Genomic DNA, 21,602 nt, shown 5'->3' on the forward strand with positions numbered 1-21,602 from the left:
AAGAAAGAGAGGAACAAGGGAAGAAAGGAAGGGAGGAAGTAAAGAGAAGAAGAGGAAAGGAAGAACAGACAAGGGGGAAAGCCAAGGAAAGGTGCTAGGGAAGATGTCTGGAGGAGCTTTGAAGGGGCTAGCACTCTCAGGGGCTCCAGCCTTCTTAACCACTTGGGAGGCCCCAAACTCACCCTGCTACCCACACCTCTTCCCCTTTTCCCAGCACATCCTTCCCTAGAGGCCATGCTGGGTTCAAGACTCAGGCAGCCTTGCACTGATTCTCCCCAGGGCGGAGCTGACTATCCTCCTCCATGAGGGGCAGAGCCCATGATTCAGGTCACAGGCCCTGCAGGCAGCCTGCCCCAGCTCACAGCCCAGCTCCACCATGGACCTGGCCATAAGACCTTGGGCAAGTCTTTCATCTTTGTGTGACTCAGTTTCCTTACCTGTAAAAGGGGGATAATAGTACTATTTTATAGAGTTATTGTATTAAATGAGACAATCCATGTAAAACACTCAGAACAATGCCCAACATATAACCCCAAATCCCTAAGTGTTTGCTGTTATCATTTGTGCCACTGGTGAGCCCCACACAAACCTCAGCTTAGTGGGTATGCCTGTTGCAGGTATATCACCTGGCCTTGCAAGTGTGTTTAGCCAGCGTCTTCTTTAAAGCAGGGGGTATGTCTTTCATCCTTTGGCAAATGGTAGACTATCAATACATGGTTGTAGAATGAATGAATGAGTGAGCCATCTTTCACTCCATCCACAGATGACAGTACCCTGATCCCAGTCACATGGTTTGTTGAGTCTTGAGTACCAGTCAACAGATTAGTTAGTTCAGTCTTCTTTCTTGGTGGGTTCTGTGGACATGTGAGTGGGTCTCTGGGAAAAGAAGACACAGAACTGAATGCCAGGCTCTGTCCCACCCACCCCCCATATGTCATCCTCCCCATTTGCCAACTGCCTTTCATCACCTTGGGCACTACCTGCAGGTCAGCAATGAAGGAAGGGTGACGGTGCATGGCTCTGCCTCTTCCCAGGATCAGGGACAGCTGACTCTAAAGCAAAAGCCAGAGCCTGCCCACCCCTCCTAAACTGTGAACAATATCTCTGCTAGGCTCGCGGGCTTGAGGGATTGACTCACTGAAGCCAGCATCCCAATCACATTTGCTGACTACTCCCTTGCCGCAGTCCTCAGGTTAACTACTGCTAAACGCCTGTGATTGAACCTATCTTACTGACGTTGGGTGAAGCGCAAAGCCTGGCCAAAAGATTGGCTTAAGTGGCCGAGATCATGAGAGAAAGGCATCCTCCACCTAGAGCTGGACCATGGCCTGCCTGGACTGAGTGAGATTGTTTTTCTGCTTTTAAAAAGAAAATCACATTTTCCAAACATGGATCCTGTAATATAGGACTCCTGGCTATTGGTCTTTTCAAAATAGTCTGTCTTGGATGCTGAGGTCGGAATTTCTTGATCGGTGTGCTTCTGTTTTCTTTGTTGTTGTTGTTCTTTAAGTGAATTAGGGCCTGTTAGGGAGGAGCCGGAGAAGAGAGGTGAGATTAACTCACCTCACCTGGAGGGTCCTGAGTGGCCACTTGCAATCAAAGAGGGGTGGCGCACCCTCCCCTCCTACTTTTGAGCAGTTCAACTGATCTTGTGAAGCCCCCATCCCGGAGCTTGGTCGGGGATACGGGAGGAGAGGCACAGCCCCAGGAGCTGCAGTCTAGTTGAGGAGACAGAGTTCCCACAGATGAGAACAGCAGAAAACTGTTCAACTAAGCACTTGTTTTTATGTGTCGGACTCTTGGATGTGGAAGGGCTCATTGGGAGGAGAGTCAGCATAGGCTGGGAAGCTGGGGAGGGTTCCGATGGTGGGGGAATCTGGTAGAGGACCCGGGTGCGGGGAAGGCGTGCCGGTGGGGAGAAGAGCAGGAACAAAGGCCCAGGGGTGACAGGGACACCCACTGTGGGGGAGCATGGTTCAGGGTGACAGACGAAGGGACAAAGGGACTCGTCAGCCCCCTGCCTTGTGGGTCTGCTTACCTCTCCTTCCATGGGAGAAAGGAGTCAGAGAGACTGACTGCCCCACCACACAGCACATCATGGGGGTAGAGAGCTGTCTCTGTGGGTGTGCTGGGGACAGTTCCAGGCTGGGGTCCCGAGGTTCCAGGGTCATACCAAGGAGGGATTCCTCCACACATCCCTCTGCATGGGGAAGGGGATGCTACTGGGGAAAATGACACCCCCTCCCGGCCAATTTGGAGCTGTCCATGTAAAGCTCCAACAAAGGGAATTCTATGCAACTCACAAAGCATTCACTGAGCTCCCTCTGTGGGCACAAGACCTGCACACGTCCAGCAAATGCCGGGGTCACTGGGGGCTCAGATCCCGCACCGTGTCCTTCCTGCACACTGAGGAATCAGTCCGAGGCCAGCAGCATGTCAGAAGTAAGCCAGCGAGGCTCTGCATTTCCGGCCAAACAGGCAAGGAGAGAGAGGCGATCACGGGCAGGCAGGAGGGGAGATGGGCAGGCAGAGGACAGAGGCAGAGACCAGGGAGGTGCTTCGCTTCTCAGATCAGTTATATGGGCCTTGCTTTCTCAGAGATTCTGCCTGTTGCCCATCTCCCGCAGTTTAGCCATTGGTGGGGTCACACCAATTAGACCCCAGAGCCTCTCTCACGTGGTGCACGGTGAGCAGTGGTCCCTTCCCAGGGAGTCACGCCCAGCTTCTCAGCAGGTGCACCCTGATCTGAGAAAATTCAAAACAGGAAGATCTGAACTCCCAGGCCAGGTTCGTTAGAAGGGGACACAGTTCGGTTTCTTGGCTCTAGCGTTTATCCTGGTATTTGTATGAGGAACGAATACCCCACATGCATTTCAAATCCAGCCTTGGTGCTCAGATAGAGCCCTCTGTGGAGGAGCCCGAGATCTGACTTTCACACTGGAGACGCCACTGAGGGTAGAGGGAGGTCAGGTGCATGGGGTCCAGGGAGGCCCCAGAGACCTCAGCTCTCTCCACCTGGGTCCTTGGAGGAAGAGAATGGGGTCATCCCTGAGCCCCTCACCCCAAATCCCAGCCATGGGGTGGGGGTGTGGAGGGAGGACATCTCCCATCAGGGCCCCCAAGGTCCCCACTCACACTTCCTGACACACTGCCCAGGGCCTTGGGAGGGAATGACAGGAACTGAGCCCCAAACCAGGTCACCACCAAGCAAGTCACACAGGCCCCCCTGGTTGTCAGATGCTGGTAACACCCCTGTCTACTCTAAGGTGCAAGCGTCATGAGCTCCCGGGCATGACAGCACAGTGGCAAGTAAATCTCCATGTGTGAATGAAAGGGGCAGTTTGTGCCGTCCTGGGGACCAGCAGGCGCTGCCAGCCTAGAGCAGGGGCACAAGGGCAGCCCCTTGGCTGTGGGAACAAAAGCCAGCACGTGTCACGAAGCAGGTTGTACTTGTCTTGTTGGGCCTTAGAAAGGCTGACACTTTCCCTGGGCCCGTCCCCAACCCCTGAGCCCCATGGGCCCATCAGCCCAGCCACAGACCGAGAACTCTTTGTTGAGAAAGGGGAGAGGCCATCAGTATGTCACGTCCACTTTTTGTCCTTTTTCACAGTGCCATAATGATGTTGCAGCCGACACCAGACATGAAATTCTCCGGCACTGAGGGTATGAACAAGGGTAACTAGCAGGGACAGACCCTTGGCAAAAGGCCCACCCGCTGGTCCATCCTCTGAGGTCTGAGCCAATTAGGTCCCTGGGTCTGAACTTACTGGGCCCTGCCCAGTGCCCCCAGGAAGAGAAAGAGAGGGCTGGTCCCGTCCCCTGGGGCTTCCCAGTCTAGGTCTGGGGATGTTCCCCAGCCCCACGCCCATCTGTATCTTGTGGCCACCAAGGGCAGAAAGGCTGAGACCGTCACAGTGAGCCGGGTCCAATTCCCCACATCACACAACCAGCTTAACTCTGAGAAACTCTTGAAGTTGGAGTTCACCTGCAGCTCAAACTCCTCTGGAGTTTCTGGTGTAAAGAGAGTTGACGCAGGAGGGCAGTGCTGAGCCTGAAAGCAGGTTGTGGGCTGAGGGTGGGGTTTCAGCACTGGAGGGCCCTGAAGAAAGGAGCAGGCCAACAGCCCTGATTCACTGGCTGAGGGCACCATCCATCTCCCTCTCCTGCCGGCCGCCCCGTCATCCCCACCCACCAGGCCTCCTCAGAGGAAGATGGATGGCTCCTTCTACCTCTGCGGGCCTAAGCCAGAGGGCAGACATCCCATCCCAGACCCTCTCCACCCACGGCTTCCCCTGAGGTCAGCCATCTTGCATCTCACTGTCACCCAGCCAGGGCCAGAGTGGAGTTTAACAACTACTGCATTCAATGACGTCTGTTCCTGGGGATGGGGCGGGGGGGACCCTGGAGTTAGCAGCTCCTGTAGTAGAATATTTCCATGTGGGCAAACACACACCGCCCAGAAGACACTGGGAGGGCCACCCTTGCCCACCCAGACCATGGGGGACAGAGGTAGACAAAGATGAGGAGACAAAGACGTGTGTCTTCTAACTGCCAAATGAGAGGGACCATTGCTAAGGGCTTTAAGAGATGTTGGGGTTGGTGTAGTCAAGGAAGACTTCCTGGAGGAGGGGAGGCTTAGTCTCTCCTAGGACACGTGGGCTCAAAAGGAAGGAGGCATGGAAGAGGTAGCAGGGGAAAGGGTACTGTTCTGAGGCTTGGATTCCCCCGATGCAGGTGGAGAAGTAAGAGTCAGAGTCATGCTCTGTGGGTGAGCAATCATTGTCCTTCTCTTATGGAGAGAGGAGAACATCAGCAGAGAACTCCTCAGAGAAAGGGGGAGGGAGGGAGTATAGTCCAGGTAGAAAGGCCTGGAGGGACTGGAATGGCCAAGACGGGTCCTGGGGAGATTCTGGCAGAAGGGTCACTCCGTGGCCGGGCACTGGGAAAGAGAGGCAGAGACAGTGGCAGGGCCAGCCCCGTGGTTTCTTTCTCTGCCTGTTACCAGGAGCTCACAGATTCTCAAGGCTCTCAGAGATTAGAAGAGGAGACGAGGCTTACCCCTGGGGCAAGCCATGAGCAGTGGTCAAGGGTACAGCCACATAGGAATCCACAGAAGGTGAGACCACAAGGCCGAGGTAGGCTCTTAGGGCCTCACTGAAGAGCAGGACCCAAGCGGTGGGTCTGGAGGAGGTGCAAACCTGGGGCAGGCCCAGAGGTGGGGGGACATTCCCAGAGGAAGAGCATATATGTGAAGAACTGCTCTGCAGCTGTCTCTCCCACACGAGGGAAGGGGGCATCTGCCCCAGAAGGCACTGGGGAGGCAACCCTCACCCACCCAGACCATCGGGGACAGAGGCTCGATGGCGGGACACACATAGCTTTGGAACACCAGCAACCCTCTTTCCAGGGAAACTGGAAGACATCCCCTCTCCCCCTCCCTCTATCCACCCACACACAGTCTGCCTTAATTTCTCTGCAGTGGGGCCCACCTCCGTTTTGTAAACCCTGGGATGAGGAATGATGCTCTGAGGGTGGGGTTTCAGGCCCCATGGCAGGTGGATGGGTGGAGATTCAGGGCAAAGAAAATCACTCCCAACAGGGAGCCTCTCCTTGACCCTTAGGTCTGGCTGATTGGTGGGTTTTCTGCTCCCTTCCTGTTCCCCACCCCCTCCCACACCCAGCTTCCTCTCACTTCCTCCAGGCCAGTCAAGTGCAGGGCCTGAGGATCTGATGTTTTATTAAAGTCCAGATCTTCCTATTCTAGGGCCACCTTCCTCTGGCTAATTCTGTAATTCAATTAGTAGGAAGCCAAGGCCCGGCTGGGGTGGGAGGAGGGCGCGCTTCAGAAGCCTTCCTTCCCGTGATGATTACACCCCAGGCTTCAGCCCTGTTCAGAGCTGGGCAGGAAATTGTACTTCCTTCACTTCACAATGACAAGGGCCTTTTATCCCCACACACGGGGGCTTTGTAAATTACTGCCATCTCCGTGCAATTAATTCTGCCGCGCTGTGTTTTTTCCCTCGTGTGGGAGAGGGCACCCGCCTACCTTCTCAGGAATCAGCAGCGCCCCCTGCACCATCAGCCCAGGCTGCCCTTCTGGAGGAGGGTGTCTGCCACCACCCACCTGCGCCCTAGCCGGCAACGCCCACTCTGCCCGCCTCCCCCAGCTGGCTTAACCTCCCCTGTCCCTACCCTTCTCCTCCTCCCTCTCCTTCTCTGCCCCCAGTGCTTCCTGATCTCTCTTCAGTGCCCCAAACCCCCAGTCGTGGTCCCCCCACCCTCTTCAGTTCCTTGGGCTAGAAGCTTCCGTTTCCATGAAGCTTCAGTTCCGTTAAGAAGACTCTGTCTCCACCCTTCACGGAGCTGACAGTCTATTCAGAGACACAAGACATGAAAAGGATCAACAGAAGGATGGGTAAATAAGAACAGTGAGGGGCTTCCCTGGTGGCCCAGTGGTTGAGAGTCCGCCTGCCGATGCAGGGGACACGGGTTCGTGCCCCAGTCCAGGAAGATCCTACATGCAGCACTGTGGTGTGACTTTTCTGCAACTGTGACATTTCCCTGCCCCCACGCCCACCCCGATGATCTCCCAAGTCCGGCCCTGCTCCGCCAGGCTGCAATTCTATTCCACCAGGTCAGTGCTAGAAAGCGCTGACCCTGAGGTGGGGAGAGTCAGGTGATGAGCTGGTGCTGGGAGAACCATCCCAGACACTGGGACAGGACGGGGAAGGCGGGAGCTGAGGGGCGAGGCTGGACCTCACCCAGAGGTTCTCAAGTCACTTCTGCGCCTTTTCACCTCAGATCCCGCCATCAGCGCCACACAGCCGGTGGGGCCTCAGGAGACCTGGAGGGCGAGACAGGTGTGGGCGGAGGGTGGGCCTCTGTGCTCCATCATGGATTCTATCCCCCCCAGACAGCATCTTCTGGGATTCAGGGCCACAGGACCCAAATGAATACCATTTACAGCTTGCTGGGTGGAGAGAATCTACTTCAACTCCCAGAGCTCAGAGGAAGCTTTGAGGCAGGGCCATAGCAGGACCCACCCATGATAATTTCCCTCATGAAGAACCTGCCAGGAAGCTAATGTCCAGTGATCTTCGTCCGTGCCCTCAGAACGGGCTGTGGGTCCTGCATCCTGCCTGGCTCACCCATTTCCACCCACCCCATTTTCACTCCATCTTCCCCTCTTAGCAAAGTATTTTTGTTTTTTCTTTAAAGTTAATTATATAAATGATACATGATACATGCTGGGTCTAAATGTGTCAAACAAAACAAAAAGTGTTAAAGTCATGGGAGACACCACCTTCCCCCCCTTCCTCCCTCTTTTCAGCTTGATGGGACCCTTGTAGACCTTGTGCTGTGGTGTAGGCACTAATTTGGGTGCATATGGGAGCCGGGGAGATGTCTCTGTATATACACGGCATCTGCTACTTTGCAACCTGCTTCTCCCATCTGACAGTGCGTCTTTCTGTGTTGGACATTTAGAACCATTTCATCTTTTTAATTGTTGTAGAGTATTCCACAGTTTAAACATAAAAACACTCTGGCACTGAGAAACCTTTAGATGGTTTTCCATTTTATTGCTATTCCCAACAGCTACGGTGGACCCCTGTCTCCTCCTCTGTGAGCACAAGTATACAGGCAGGGTCGGGCTTGGGAAGGGAAGTGTTGGGCCTGAAGACAGGGAGAGATGTCTGTGCCACCAGCCCCATCCCCGGGAAGGGCGCTCCGTTGTCAGACCTTCTCAAGCCTTCAGGTGCAGAGCCCGTACCACTCGCCCTACCAACCCACCTCTGCTGCCTTGGATCGAATGTGGCTGCTCCCTGAGAGAACCCCATTTCCCAACTAGGCTGAGAGTTCCCAAGGGGCCTCACCGGGCGTGTCTCTGGGGACACCTCAGCTCCTTACAGGAGAGGGAGCCTGGCAGATTTAGTGACTGCCGAGCTGAGGCCCCCCTGCACCGCCCTCACAGCTCAGAGCCCCCTCCTCAACTCCTAGGAGAAGTACTGATGAGGACAGGAAGTCACAGTTAGTTCAGTGAGTGTCCAGTGGGCGAGGCTTGCGAGTGCTCTCTCCCCTGGCCACCCTGGGCGCCCACCTTGGGCCCCACCCAGGCCCGCTGCCCTCTGCAGCACCCTGTGAAGACAGACTCCCCTCCTGAAGCCCCCCCATCCCTGCCAAGCTGCCGCTCCTTCAGGGTTCTGCCCCCAGCAAGGGAGCAGATGTGGTCCCTTCAAGCACACAGAGTCAGCTGTTGATAACTATGTACTGTGTCCGCCTTTTTTAAAAAATATTTTATTTATTTATTTATTTATATTGCGGTACGCGGGCCTCTCACTGCTGTGGCCTCTCCCGTTGCGGAGCACAGGCTCCAGACGTGCAGGCTCAGCGGCCATGGCTCAGGGGCCCAGCCACTCCACGGCATGTGGGATCCTCCCAGACCAGGGCACGAACCCGTGTCCTCTGCATCGGCAGGTGGACTCTCAACTACTGCGCCACCAGGGAAGCCCCTGTGTCCGCCTTTTTAAAAGAGCCACAGTGAGACAGCTCTCTCAGAGTGGACTGTCAGACGTGGCACTGGGCTGGCTGAAGAGATAGTTTGAGGAGGCCAGGTGGGTGGGCACCAGTTGGTCCCTGTGTAAGGCTGGTCCCTCCTCATGGAGGCGTAGAGGGACAGGAGGGACTCTGCCTCTCTGACCCACCCCCCCCATCCACAAGAGTGACTGTGTTTACACTGTGCTCTGTGATTAGAGAGCTCTGCAGAGGTTGTTAATGCTCATTGGCTAGTAAGTCTCCCCGCCAGCCTCTGAAGGGAGTTAGAGATGAGGAAACTGGGACTCCGAGAGAGGCATCAGTAAGTGACCCCTGGCTGAGTACCGCTTCCTGTCTGGAACCACGCATCAGCCTTTGCAGGGGATGATCTGATGGGGGAGAGAGCAGGATGGTGACAGTAACCATACTGTCAAGCCCTGAGCAAATGGGCTCAAGGAGGCCTTGGGGACAAGAGCCCTCCCACCAGGGCAGCCTCTCAGCTCTCACCAGCAACCTCTGTCCTCCCACTATGGAGTGTCCTCGGGCCCTTGATCAGCTCCCAGCACCACTGCCATGTCCCCGCACCTCCTGGCACCCCCCAAAGCAGCCAAAGTGTTCGGGATTCAATGCTCTTGGCAAACGTGTTGAGCTCCTGCCCCTTTCTGGGCACCGAGAACTAAGGAACAGAACAAAATCAAGTCCCGACCTCATCTGAGCCCGGGGAAACGCTCATCGAGGAACAAACACACAGTATTAACATGTCTGGGTGAGGGGTGCCAAAGAGAAGCACAAACAGGACGAGGGGTCAGAGAGCAGTCCTGCGTCCTGTGTGGGGGGTGGGAGGAGGTGCTGCGTTAAATGAGGCCATCAGAAGAGGCATCTCTGAGGAGGCCACGTGTGAGCGGAACCTCAAGGCAGTGAAGGGGCAGGCCGTGCAGACAGCAGACCGAGCTCCTTCTGAGCAGAGGGAACCACCAGAGCCAAGGTCCGAGGGCAGAGTATGCCTGGCGGGGCAGCGAGGCTGGAATGAGTTGGGTGAGTGAGCAGGGGAGGAATGGAAGAAGTCAAGGGGTGCAGATGACAGCGGAAGTCACACAGGGCCTGGGGGTCCCTCAAAGATTCTGGTTCACAACACAGCTGTGAGCGCTCTCAAAAAAAACTGTGGCAGAAATGCCTGGAAGCTGGACAAACGCAACAGATTCTTTTTTTTTTTTTTTTCCTTTCTGGAGTCCTTTCCTTGTTATCCTGGTCCATGGAAACAATGTGGTCATTTTCTCTCCTTCCTCCTTTCTCCTCCTCCCTCTCCAAACCTGCCCTGACCTTGTCCTGAGCTGGCTTGCACAGCGGCTGCCTCCCAGTTGCAGGCAGGCATGGGCGGAGGACAAGGCCAGTGAGGGGACAAGAGGAAAGAGGCCCTGGCAGAGGCAGGCAGCAGCACGAGGGACGACGTCATGGGGGCCTCTGATTGCTGTTCATTTTAGTCCCCCAGTGTCTCCATCAATAACCGTCTGCCACAACCAGGATGGAGGAGCGGGGGGGGCGGGGAGGAGGGGTGATCTGGGGTCTGGATGGGGAGGCATGAGATGGAGTGGGACAGAGGCTCCTTGGCACTCATAGCTCCTCCCAGCCTGGGACAGAGTTGGAGGCAGGGAAGGCAGAGCGCCATGGGAGCTGAGAACTGTCTCCCAGCTTTCTCTCCCCGCTTCCTTCTGCCCGTCTCTACATCTCCCTCACAAATACATTCCCTTCCATCTCCTCTCTGAAGCTAGGAGAGGAAGGGAGGCAGGACCAAGTTTTACACTGGAAGGAGAGGAAGGGAGTTTTTATTGGGTGATGGAGGAGTCAGGAACTGCAGAGGATGCTGGGAGCATTCTTATGTCCAGGGAAACGAACAAGAGGCCAGAGCGAGCCTGGTGACAAGGCACCAGACTGGCACCAGAAGCCTACAAGCCTCATGAGAAGAGGGCCTGGGCTCCTGGACCTGTCACAGAAACTGGCTCAAGGGCACTCAGGAAATAGTTGATAAATGGCCAGGAGGATGACCACCCGGCCAGCTGTGGGCAGTCGAGAAGGGAGGTTGATTTAAGATGAACTAGACCAGTTAAGGTGGTCTGCCGGGAAGAAGTGGATCTTGATCAGATTCTTGAAAGATGGATGGGATTGGTAGATGTGAAAATGGGGAGAGAAGGCATACCAGGTGAGGAGACTGGAAAGAGGGAGAGCAAAGAAAGGGGGGCAGTGGTGAACACAGATGGTTGGGAGATCAGATCATGGGAGAGAGAGTGAAACAAGGGAGGGAAAGAAGACAGTGAGCCAGAGGTGGTGGCCAGCGCCCAGGGTGCCTTCTCTGGGGCCATGGTGACTTTAGGAAGTCTGAGGCCACTATGCCCCTCCAGATGCAAGCCTGCTGCAGGCTGAAGTTGGCTTTTTGACTTTCCCTAAGACCCTAGGGCCGCCCAAGCCACACAGCCACATCTGGAGGCAAAGGAAGAGGCCCTGACACTGAGCAGTTTGAGGGAACTCCCAAAATGCCTCTCCCACCAACAAGTATTCTCTTTGCCTTGTCACCATGCCTGAAGGGCCAGCATTAAAAAGTCACCGCTTGAGTAAGACACAGTGTTCTGTAAAATCCAGATTCCCCGGTGAGGCACTGCAAGAGGAAAGCTGGACTGGACCTTGCAGACCACTGGATCAACCCTCTTGGTTAACACGTGAGGAGACTGAGGCAGGACAGGAGACTGCTGGAGTCACCCAGGGAATTAGAGGCAGAGCAAGAGTCTCCAAGCCCTCCAGGAGGGGTGTGAAGATATCACCGCAGATGTGACAACCGACTGGGGCAGGGGGCACATGGACAGCCCCATTCATTTTATTAGGACAGCCTGGCCTGGGGTCCTCCTTACAGATGGAGCCTTTGTTTGAAAGGTCGGGAGGGTCCCTGCATCATCCCTCCTAAGGGGCCAGAACAAGAGTTCACGATGGAGTGTAACTAGAGGTGCTGGGGTGAGGGGTGGAAGCTGCCCCTTCTGGGAGGTATTGGGGCTGGAGCTGAAACAGAACAACATCGGAGGGAGGCAGGCAGGCACCTGGCAGGCGGACAGGAAGAGACCCGCGGGGAGAGGGGGCGTGGCGGGGAGAAGATGCAGAGTGGGGAGACTTCACCGAAGGAGCAAAATAGAAAAGCAACGAGAGAGACGAAAAGCAGACACGGGAAAACGGCGAGGCAGGAAAGCTCGAGTAGAGCGCACGGGAGAGAAAGAGAGGTGGCGAGAGGGACCAAGAGCGGGGAGGGGCTGGAGACCGGAGGGCGGGCGGGAGGGCGCGTGGGCGGCCCGAGGGCGCCCCACTGACCCTTCTCGGCGCTTGCTTCCCTCCCCAGGCTGCGCTTTCCTCACCTACTGCGAGCGTGAGTCAGCGCTGAAGGCCCAGAGCGCGCTGCACGAGCAGAAGACTCTGCCCGGGGTAAGTGGCGCCCGCCGAGGCGCGAGCGACGGGCGCGCCGACAGGGGGCGACTTCGTGAGGCCGAGCCGCGGCGCAGCCGGCGGGGGGCTCGCGGGCCCCGGTGCGCGGCGCCGGCCTTCGCTCGGGAACTCGCGCGTCGCCCCTTGGGCCCCCAGAAGCCTCGAGGCGCGGGGCTGGGAAGCGGGCGCGTGGGCGCCGAGCTCAGACCTCGCCTGGCGGCCTGCGCACTCGGCCGTCCAGGCCCGACGGAATCCGGGCGGGGGACGAACTCGGCCGTGGCCACAAAGCTCGGGCGCGGCTCCTCCCCTGACCCACCGGGGCGCCGCCGATCGGTTTTCTCCTCCGAGCACTACCCGTTCGGGCAGCCCCGGGGTGGGGACGCGGGGTGCCCGGGGCCCTGAGATCCCGGAGCTGCCTCTATTGGGTCCGCCGGGCCGCCTGCCGCAAGGCTGCACTAACACCCACCGATCGACGTCGGACCCTCGCCGTTCCTGGGGTGGGGGCCGGGCCGGGCCGGGAGGGAGGGAGTGCCTACCCGCCCGGGCTCGGCGCCGCGAGTGAGATCACCGCGGTTTATTTAAGGAGCCAGCCCTCGTCTTTGATAAACTATCGTGCCTCAGCCCTGGTTTATAGCTTCTGTGCGGGGGAGAAGAGAATTATTTATGGCCCCCCTAACTGGGTGTGATATCAGCCGTGGCTATTATCGAAGCTAGTTCATCACCATAAAATAATAAGTGTTCCCCGGGTCAAGGGTCTGCGCGGTCTCTCCTGTGGGTTCAGAGAGATGGGGCGGGGGATGCGGAAGGAGGGGGAGATATGCAGCTCACCGAGTATCTGAAGATAAATGGAAAGATGTGAGTGTTTGTGGGCATAGTTTAAAGAATTTTAAAATGTACCGTGTTGAAGCTTATACAATGGACACTGCAGGGAAGCACATGTGTTCTGTATATATGCTCACCAATATTTACACATGCATGTTTACATTCTTACCAAGCAAATCGGATGTAAACACACGTTTCCATTTCTGCCCCACAGCGGGAAAGGTTAACCAGGTAGACAGAGGGAAAGCGCAACCTGGGGCGGGAGCAGTCTTCCTTTGCATCAGAGATCCTTCTTTACCCGTTTAGGGGTGGGGAGGGCCTTCCTTCCATTAAGATAGCCTTTGTATTGTATTTTGGTATTTGTGATTGCAAAGCACGAGGCTGAGTCATCTTAATAACACACCCGCGGATGCAAATGTATGGAAATCGTGCACCGCACAGGTTTTTGTGTGGAACCCAGCTCTGGCAAGGTGGCCATTCCCCAGTTGGTTTTTCAGTGGCGCAGCTACGTGCACATATATTATAGTAATTACTTTCTGGGTGCCCTCTGTAAGATGGCAGAAATACGCTCCACATCACCCCATGTTATGTGTGAAGCATAAAGCCATATTGTAAGAAAATCAAAGGCTTCTGAGAAAGGTTTGTGCTGATTAATGAAGTGTTTGTGGTACTTTGTTTTGGGGGAGATTGTGATAGATATTTTAGAGCCACCCCAATGGAATAGAAAATACCACATTGTTATGGGAGGTCCTTCATCAGCTTGAGAGAGATTGCTGGGGAGTTTTGTGATGGCTAAAAGCCTGGAATTAGATGGGAAAACCGAAAGAGAAGGTGGGAGGGGGCGGCTTGGGATTTTGAAGGGGGAGAGACTGGGGACTTGGGAGAATTTCAGTAGCAAGTGTGGATTGTTCAGGATCTAACATTAACTTGTGGTTGTTTATTTTACATATAATAGAATAGCTAAATGATGGAGTGTATTAGTTCTTTAATAATTTATAGAAATACTTTGATGTTGCAGTAATTACATTAAAGGTCACATATCAAAGGTAATTTGGTTGAGCAGCTGTGATGGTTTCTCAGAAGCAATCAATACCACTGTCCGTGGTGCTGATTTCACCAAGGGGCCTGCCAGATTAAAGAAGGCTTATTACCAGGCAGAAAGGCCCAGGGGAAATCAGGAGCATGTTGGAGCGACGCGCCAGCCCCCCTTCCACCAATAATTAACACTGTTCCCCATAATCTGTGCTAATCCTTCATACTGGGAGATCCAGTGGCATTTTTCTGAAACCACAAAGACAAGTTGGGCAAGTCTGGGAGAAAGGACAAAAAAAACAAACCAACCATGAATGTATGTTGGGAGGTGGGAGGGGTGAGGAGAGAGGCCAACAATGGAACTAAAACATAGCCTAGAGTCCCCTTGCGGTGCTTGGAACGCTGTCCTTTCTTCAAAGGCCTCACGGGGAGACTCGTGGCCTCAAAGACCTCATCACAATTCTCAGGGCAGGCACAGCCCACAGGGGGAGGGACAGGGAGAAAAGACAGGATTGCAGCTCCAACTTCCCAGGGCACATTGTCCCCCAAAAAACTCACATGGAGATTAATGAAAAACAAAATGACCAGATTTTAAAGTGGAGTCATCTGGATTCCAGAAAGCAGAACTGGTGTTACTATTGTTGGTTGGTTCTCTCCTTTGAGATCAGAGAACGTGAGACGCAAATGCTGGGAAGTGGCCCAAGCAGAATGCTCCGCCCAGCTGTATAATGGGTGTTCCCACCAGCTGAGGCGGTGCTCATAGCTGCCTCCTTGGTCAGGGGGCAGAGGGACACTTCTTCTTTCCTGGGGTGACCACACTAGGTGCCCTGGTGAGTGCACTCTATGTCTGACTAAGGAGAAAAAAATGGAAAAAAAGAACCTGGAAACTGGTAACCTCAACAATTTAGGCACTTTTCCAGACTTCAAAATCCATTAAAATCAATCCATTAAAATTAGCCCTCCACTTTCTCACTGACGAGAGAAAGAGGGGAGAAGACGGTGCAGGCAGCCCACTCTGTTTCCCAGCAACTTACAGAGTCAGCATCCTGTTGGCAACAAGGAACACGATCCCATTGTTGTCATGTGTGCGCACATGCATGCACACACTGCCACCATCAAAAACAGTAACAAAACAACAGAGCCAGAACTAGAGACACCGCTCCCACGTGTCCCCACTTAGGGACTGGGAAGGGGAGCTGACATTTCTCTTGGGATAAGTGGAAGCTCAGAAACCAGATCACAGTGGCTGTTTTTACAAGTCAGAGGTCAGTATCCCTCAGAACCAGCCTAACCGAAGTCTCTCAGATGGCTGGCGGAGTCATCCCTGGACCAGTGTTACAAATGGATTATTGTTTTTTAATTTGACACGCCTTCAGTAGAATGAGATCACTAAACCACAAAGCCTCATCAGGGTCCCTTCGAGCAGGGTCTTCTGCAGGCATCTAGGCAGAGTGATTCCACTTTTCTAAACTCACCATCTCCCCCTCACACTCTCAATCTCACTCTCTCTCCTGGCCCCTTGCCCTCTCCAGCCCACCTTCTTCCATTCCCAATTTTTGTTCTGTTATTTATAGGGTTAAGTCAACATGGTTTCTCAATTCATCAACAAGAATTTCCTGAGTCTGTGCTGGGCACTGTGATAGGCATCCAGGAAGACACAGAGATAAGAAAAATGCCTCACCACCCCCTCTTGGAGCTGTCCATCAAATTGGAGACAAGTCACACACACATCAGTGATACAAGACAGCACGTTATCATAAAATGGGTAGAGTAGAAAACAGTTCAATGATAACAGTTAATATTTATTAAGCACTCACTACCTGACAGGCGTGATGCAAGCACGTTACCTCCGTTATCCCATTTTATCTTCGCAACCACCCTATAAGGAAGATGTTATGCGTATCCCTCACACGTGAAGAGACCCGGGATGAGAGAGATTAAGCAACTTGCTCAAGGTGACACAATTAATAAATGGCCAAGCCAAGACCAGCACCTGATCTGCTGCCAAAATCCACCTCTTCTTTCTAGGGCCACCAGTTGCTTTAGAGGGGACCTGGATAACTATGGGGTGTAGGAGTTGCTCAAAAGTGTGTTCAGGGGCTTCCCTGGTGGCGCAGTGGTTGGGAGTCCGCCTGCCGATGCAGGGGACGCGGGTTCGTGCCCCGGTCCGGGAAGATCCCACATGCCGCGGAGCGGCTGGGCCCGTGAGCCATGGCCGCTAAGCCTGCGCGTCCGGAGCCTGTGCTCCGCAACGGGAGAGGCCACAGCAGTGAGAGGCCCGCGTACCGCAAAAAAAAAAAAAAAAAAAAAAAAAGTGTGTTCAGGACATGGGCAAGGTGGGAATAGAGAGCTGGGAGGACGATGGGTGTGTCAGATGAGAGCGCTGGTCTAAGAACTAGCCTAGAAGACAAGGCACGCGTGACAGGTCAGGAGCCGTGAGCTAGGCAGGAGAGGTCCACTTGGAGAGCTCCCTGGGGTCTGTCTGAGTGTGCACGGGAGGCCTATTGGAAGAATCCTGTTCCTTAAAATAGGCCCCTGCTGCTTAGTCCCAGCTCCCCCTGCCTTTGGGGCTTTTCAGGGAATTGTCTTCCAGGAAGAGCCCAAGAGACTCCGATCAGAGAAAACCAGGCTACATGGCCAGCAGTGGCCAGCACTTTGCTCCTGGGGCAGCAGAAAAGTCTCCTCACCAGGGCTGCTGAGGGGGGAAGAGGTGGGTCCAGTTAGCGGGAGGCCTGAAAGCGGGAAGGGGAGAGAGCTGGCAGGGGGAGAGTGGGAGCTGTATCTGCTTGGTACACATTAAAGTTCCAATTCACTAGTTAAAGATTGGCTTTTGTGCCCTCACTCCGGCAACCTGAGAATACAAAGCAAACGCACACAGTCCTCCATGGCTGTCTCCCACCCGCACCCCTCGCTCGGTTCAGCCTGGTAGACAAGCAGCATCGCTGCCATCACACCTCCCGACTAAAGGTCCCCACCACTCAGGACACGTCATTTCCATGGAAATTCAATGTGACCTTCTTTGAGTTTACCAGGAAATATGTTAAAATGGAAAATTAAAAAAAAACAAAAAAAACAACTCAGTTGGATTTCTAGCACTGCTGTCTCAGGATGTTCTCCTTTCTCCCCCTGCCTCCCATTTTCATTTTCTTAAGTCCCACCTTCTCTTCCTTTCCTTCTCCTCTTTTCTCTTTATGCCTGTTTCCTCCTCTCTTCTCTCCCTCTGGTCACTTTCCTCTTCCTCTTTTCCCCTCTCACTTCCCATCCTTTCTTCTTTATCCTTCTCACTTGCCTCTCCTGTCCCTCTCCTCTCCTCCTCCTTCCCTCACACTCTCCCTTTCTCTCCTTCTGCCCACCCCACCTCTACCTTGACACCCACAGGAGGCTCTCGTGGGACCGCCACCAGCTTTACTGGGACTTCCCTGCTGAGGCCCATCTCCCTCCTGACAGCCCCACCATGGAAGGATCCATCTAATTTTATGTACAACTGTAAAGATGAATGATAAGTAGAAAGGATGCAGGCAAGAACAAGATGAATAAATTATAAAGGGCAAATGATGACAAGACAGGGGTCCCCAGAGACACTGATATGATAACAGAAACTAAAGATGAATTTATGATGGATGTAGTTAGCATGTGGAGGCTGTTAATTCTTCAGGGTAGTTTTACAACTTCTAGTGATTGGCACAACCAAAGCGTTTCGTTTTAGAGATGTGATGCATTTCCAACTGTCTGTCCGGGAGGCACAGTGTTGGTTTTTGTCTCTGTACGGTGAGTTGGGTCCCATCAGCACATGTCTCTGCTTCAGATGGTGGGGCCACAAGCCAGATCCCTGCGTAACTCCAGCTTCCTGGTCCTGTGGTCCTTCTTCCTGAGCGTATTGGTTGGAGGGCTGCTGTAACAAAGTCCCACAAACTGGTTGGCTTAAACAACAGAAATGTTTTGTCTCACAGCTCTGGCGCTAGAAGACCAAGATCAAGGTGTTAGCAGGGCTGGTTCCTTCTGAGGCCTGGGAGGGAGAATCTGTTGTGTGGCTCTCTTCACTTTTGGTAGCCTCGGGCATTCTTTGGTTGGTAGACGGTGTTCTTATGTCGTCACATTAACTTCCCTGTGTGCGTGCCTGTTTCTGTGTCCAAATTTCCCCTTTCGATAAAGACATCAGTCATGTGGGATTAGGGCCCAGCCTAATGCCCTCATCTTAACTTGATTACATTTGCAAAGACCCTGTTTCAAATAAGGTCACATTCCCAGGTACCTTGGGTTCGGTCTTTAATATCTTTTAGGGGGCGGGGGGGACCCATAACACTGAAAAATGGACAGCCCTATGGCTCTTCCATGGCAGGGAGAGAAAGGGCTTCAACAGTGTTTGAGTCACTGGAAAGGGTGAGGGGAGTCCCACCAGCCCTTCCTCTGCATCTCCCCCCCTGTCCTCGTGTTCTTTTCTTTCTCTCTTGGGGAAATGAATGACATATCTTCCCTCTTTCCCCGTATTCTCTAAAGAGAATTATTCATCTGTCCTTTTAGGGCGTTGGGTCTTAGAGAACACTTTTGCCCCCCAGGGGACATTTGGACACTGTCTGGAGATGCTACTGGCCTCTAGTAGGTAGAGGTTAGGATGCTGCTAAACATCCTACAAGGCACAGGACAGCTCCACAACAAAGAAGTGTCTGGCCCAAAATGTCAGTAGCGCCCAGGAGCCTGTGCTGGGACCGAGGGCAGATGGAAAACTCCGCACAGTGAGGCCATGGGGTGGAGCTTCCCTCTCACTTCCCCACTGCTTCTCATTCACCTGGGGGACAAGCCCCAGGGGTCCTTAGAGTATCAGAGGTGGGAGGGTTTGTCAAGGGGCACACACTCAAACGGTGTAAGCACAGAGGGAACCGTGGGCAGCAGGAGAGGGCAAAGTCCCCTTCCATCATCCCCATCCTGGGGGATGATGGCTTAGAGATCATTTCTTGTTGGCCATTCACACAGTCCTATCTGCAGGAGGCCTAGTTTCAGCACCAACTTCTAGCTCAGTTTTCTCATTTTACCCACAGGGAATCTGTGATATGAGGGAAATGAGTTGAAGTTCGCTTGTGACAGAGCTGGGACCAGAACCCAGGCCTCCACAGCCCATCCACATGTGGGGTTTCTCCAGCCGCTCCCTTTGGAGGAGTCCTCATCCTGACAGGAAGCAGCCCCTCACCCCCTGCCCCAGACCACGCCACAGGCTGTGGCTGAGCGCACGTGGACCCCTCCCGGCTCTCCCAGCAGGAGGGAACACTGGGTTCCAGGAGAGAAGGCAGAAATGCTTTAAATCCGGACTCCAGGTGCCAGACGAGCTACATTAGCATCTGAGGCGGCTCAGCTCTTGTCTCTCCTCTTCACACCGGTCCTTAGTCCCACCTCCCTCTGCTTCCATGGAGAGAGTCTTCACTCCCCTTCCCCCTTCCCACAGAAACGTCTTGAAGCCCTCCTCCCACCGGGGCTGTGCCCTGTGTCCTAAGTTGTGCTCTCTTCTCTTCCCTGCCCCTTCCCACACTCGCCTGAGTGCGGAGGTGTCCCCATTTTTCTGCCGAGTGACGCTCACACCTTCTCTGTGGCCTCCATGACAGAACCCAGGACCAGCCGTGGCCTGTGCAAGACACCCTCACTGAGACCAGCCGTGGCCTGTGCAAACACCCTCACTGATTTGTCTCAAGGACCCAGAGAGCCTTATGTCCACAGCCACCATCTCTAACTTGGAGGGATAAATAAGAGGCCATGTGAGGTGAGGGTCAGAGCCTGGGCTGGAGTCAGGGAACCTGGGCACCAGGTCCCACCTGCCCCCAAACAAACCAGGTACTTTGGGCAAAGCGCTCAGCTCAGAGCCTCCCTGAGCCTCCACCTCCTGGACTGTGGAAGGAGGCGGTGGGCCAGATTGCCTCCGGAGCCCCTTCTAGCTCTGACATTCTTTAAAATTCTAAGAATAATAGACTTGGCATTACTCACATTACTCACATTACTGAAGAAGACAGGGAGAGGAGGGGAGAGTGGGAGGGTGAGGAAGATAAGTGTCTCCTGGCCTCCACGGCCCAACTCCATTTGTGACAAGTATAATTAATAAAGCTCTCGTCAGCTCGGTCTCTCCCTGATGCAGACCAGCCAAGCTGCCCGCCCCTGAGGGCCGGCTCCAGGACAGGGCTTCAGGGAAGGGCTGGAGCTCCACCTCCCCCTGTCTCCATCCTTGCCCCTGGGCCCCAAGCCTTCCTCCTGCCCTCTGCTTAAGTGTCTCTTTAAAGAAACAAGGCAGACATTTCCCAGCTTTCTCCAGCACTTGCCCGGGCACAGTCGGGACCATGATTGGCATCACCCAGATCAACAGCAGCAGCATTTACAGATTACCTTCCCCATGCAGAATTCTTGTGAGGAGGTAGGGTACCTGGCATCAGACAAAAATGAGTGAGACATAGCCCGTTGCTGAAGGTTTGGGAGGCAAGTGTGAAGACAGCTCACGATCCAGAAAATAACTTTAGGTGCCAAAAACTGGTAGTGATGGCAAGTGCCCAGGAATTCAGCTGAGAGAGACCTCAGGGCACAGCCCAGGGTGTCCTGGGGGAGCCCAGCCCACCCCACCGCAGGCTGCTTCCAGGCTTCTCCCCCTTGACATGCTTCCTAGGCTGGCCGAGATTATCATGGCGACGCAAAGATCTGACCGCCTGGAAACTCCTCAGGTTCCGGTCACCCGAGGGACTCGGCTGGGTGCACACTCCCTCCCCCAGTGGCCACACATCCACGCAGCTCTCACCCAAGTACGTCGCCTTCCTTCAGCCTCCTCTCCTTTCCGTGTCATTCCCTCTGCCCAGAGAGTTTCTCTTCATCCTTGGAGGCTCGAGTCCGACTCCGCTTTCTCCGTACCGTCTCTCTGGCTCTCAGAGGGCTTTCCGACGCCCCGTGGCACCCGGTGCAGCTCGTTGATTCCACACTGCTCCGTTAACTCTACTTTTCAGCTCTCAGAGTCCCCACCCCCAGGGCTTCCTGTACCTTCTCCTTCGCCCAGAGCTGATTCAGGGCAGAGCTCTTTCTGCCCCTTGACCTCGCCAGCCTTGGCATCACCCAGTGGCGTCCCAGCAGATCCATTCTCAGGGCTCCTCTTCCATCCACATCACCCCTCTGCCCCCTGGAAAGTATTCAGCTGAGCTCACCCTGCGGGGTTGCACTTGGAAAGACAGGAAGGTCTCCCTTCCTGGTCGTGGGCACTTGGAGGAAATGCTGTGTGGAAGGCGCTTTGGCCTGGGCAGTGGCAGCTGGCATGGGCGTGAGTGCCTGGGCGGCGGTGACAGGAGTGAGGCAGCTTCCCAGGCGGCCTCGGTGGACGCGCCCTCGTGGGTCCACGTGAGGCTGTTTGAGAGTTTGCTGACCTTTCGCCAGAGCACGAGGCAGGGAAGCAGGCTGTCTGTGTGAACTCCTGCTCTGGGATGGATGTGTTTCAGGACTGGCAGGGTTTCTTCTAGAGAGTGTGTACGTGGGCTAGGCGAGCAGAGAGCCAGGCATCTGTGTTGTGGGCCTGCATCGTTCCAGAACGGTGGGCTGCCAAGTCCCACCAAAGATGGGCAACCCTGGGGGATGATGGCAGAAAGCAGTGTGTTTTTTTTGTTCTTCACATCTTCATGAAAATAGTTGTAAAGAGAAAAGGGCTGGAGTTCAGGGCCCCAGTGTACTGTGGCTCCAGTGTGTTTTGATCGAAGGTATTTGTAGCATGGTCTCGACGTGACCACCAGGGGGCGCCAGGCAGGCGG

General features: G+C 54.5%; 1 protein-coding gene across 14 annotated transcripts in view; it reads left to right on the forward strand.

Moving 5' to 3' along the window:
- CELF4 (CUGBP Elav-like family member 4) overlaps nucleotides 1–21,602 on the forward strand; it is a 298,011-nt gene that overhangs the window by 63,113 nt on the left and 213,296 nt on the right. For all 14 annotated transcript variants that reach the window (XM_060170700.1, XM_060170701.1, XM_060170711.1 and 11 more), the window contains exon 2: nucleotides 11,909–11,991. In XM_060170700.1, coding sequence (XP_060026683.1) covers nucleotides 11,909–11,991 — 83 coding nt within the window. The remainder of the gene's footprint in view (nucleotides 1–11,908; nucleotides 11,992–21,602) is intronic.

Source organism: Lagenorhynchus albirostris, chromosome 14, assembly GCF_949774975.1.
Source record: "Lagenorhynchus albirostris chromosome 14, mLagAlb1.1, whole genome shotgun sequence".
NCBI lineage: Eukaryota > Metazoa > Chordata > Mammalia > Artiodactyla > Delphinidae > Lagenorhynchus > Lagenorhynchus albirostris.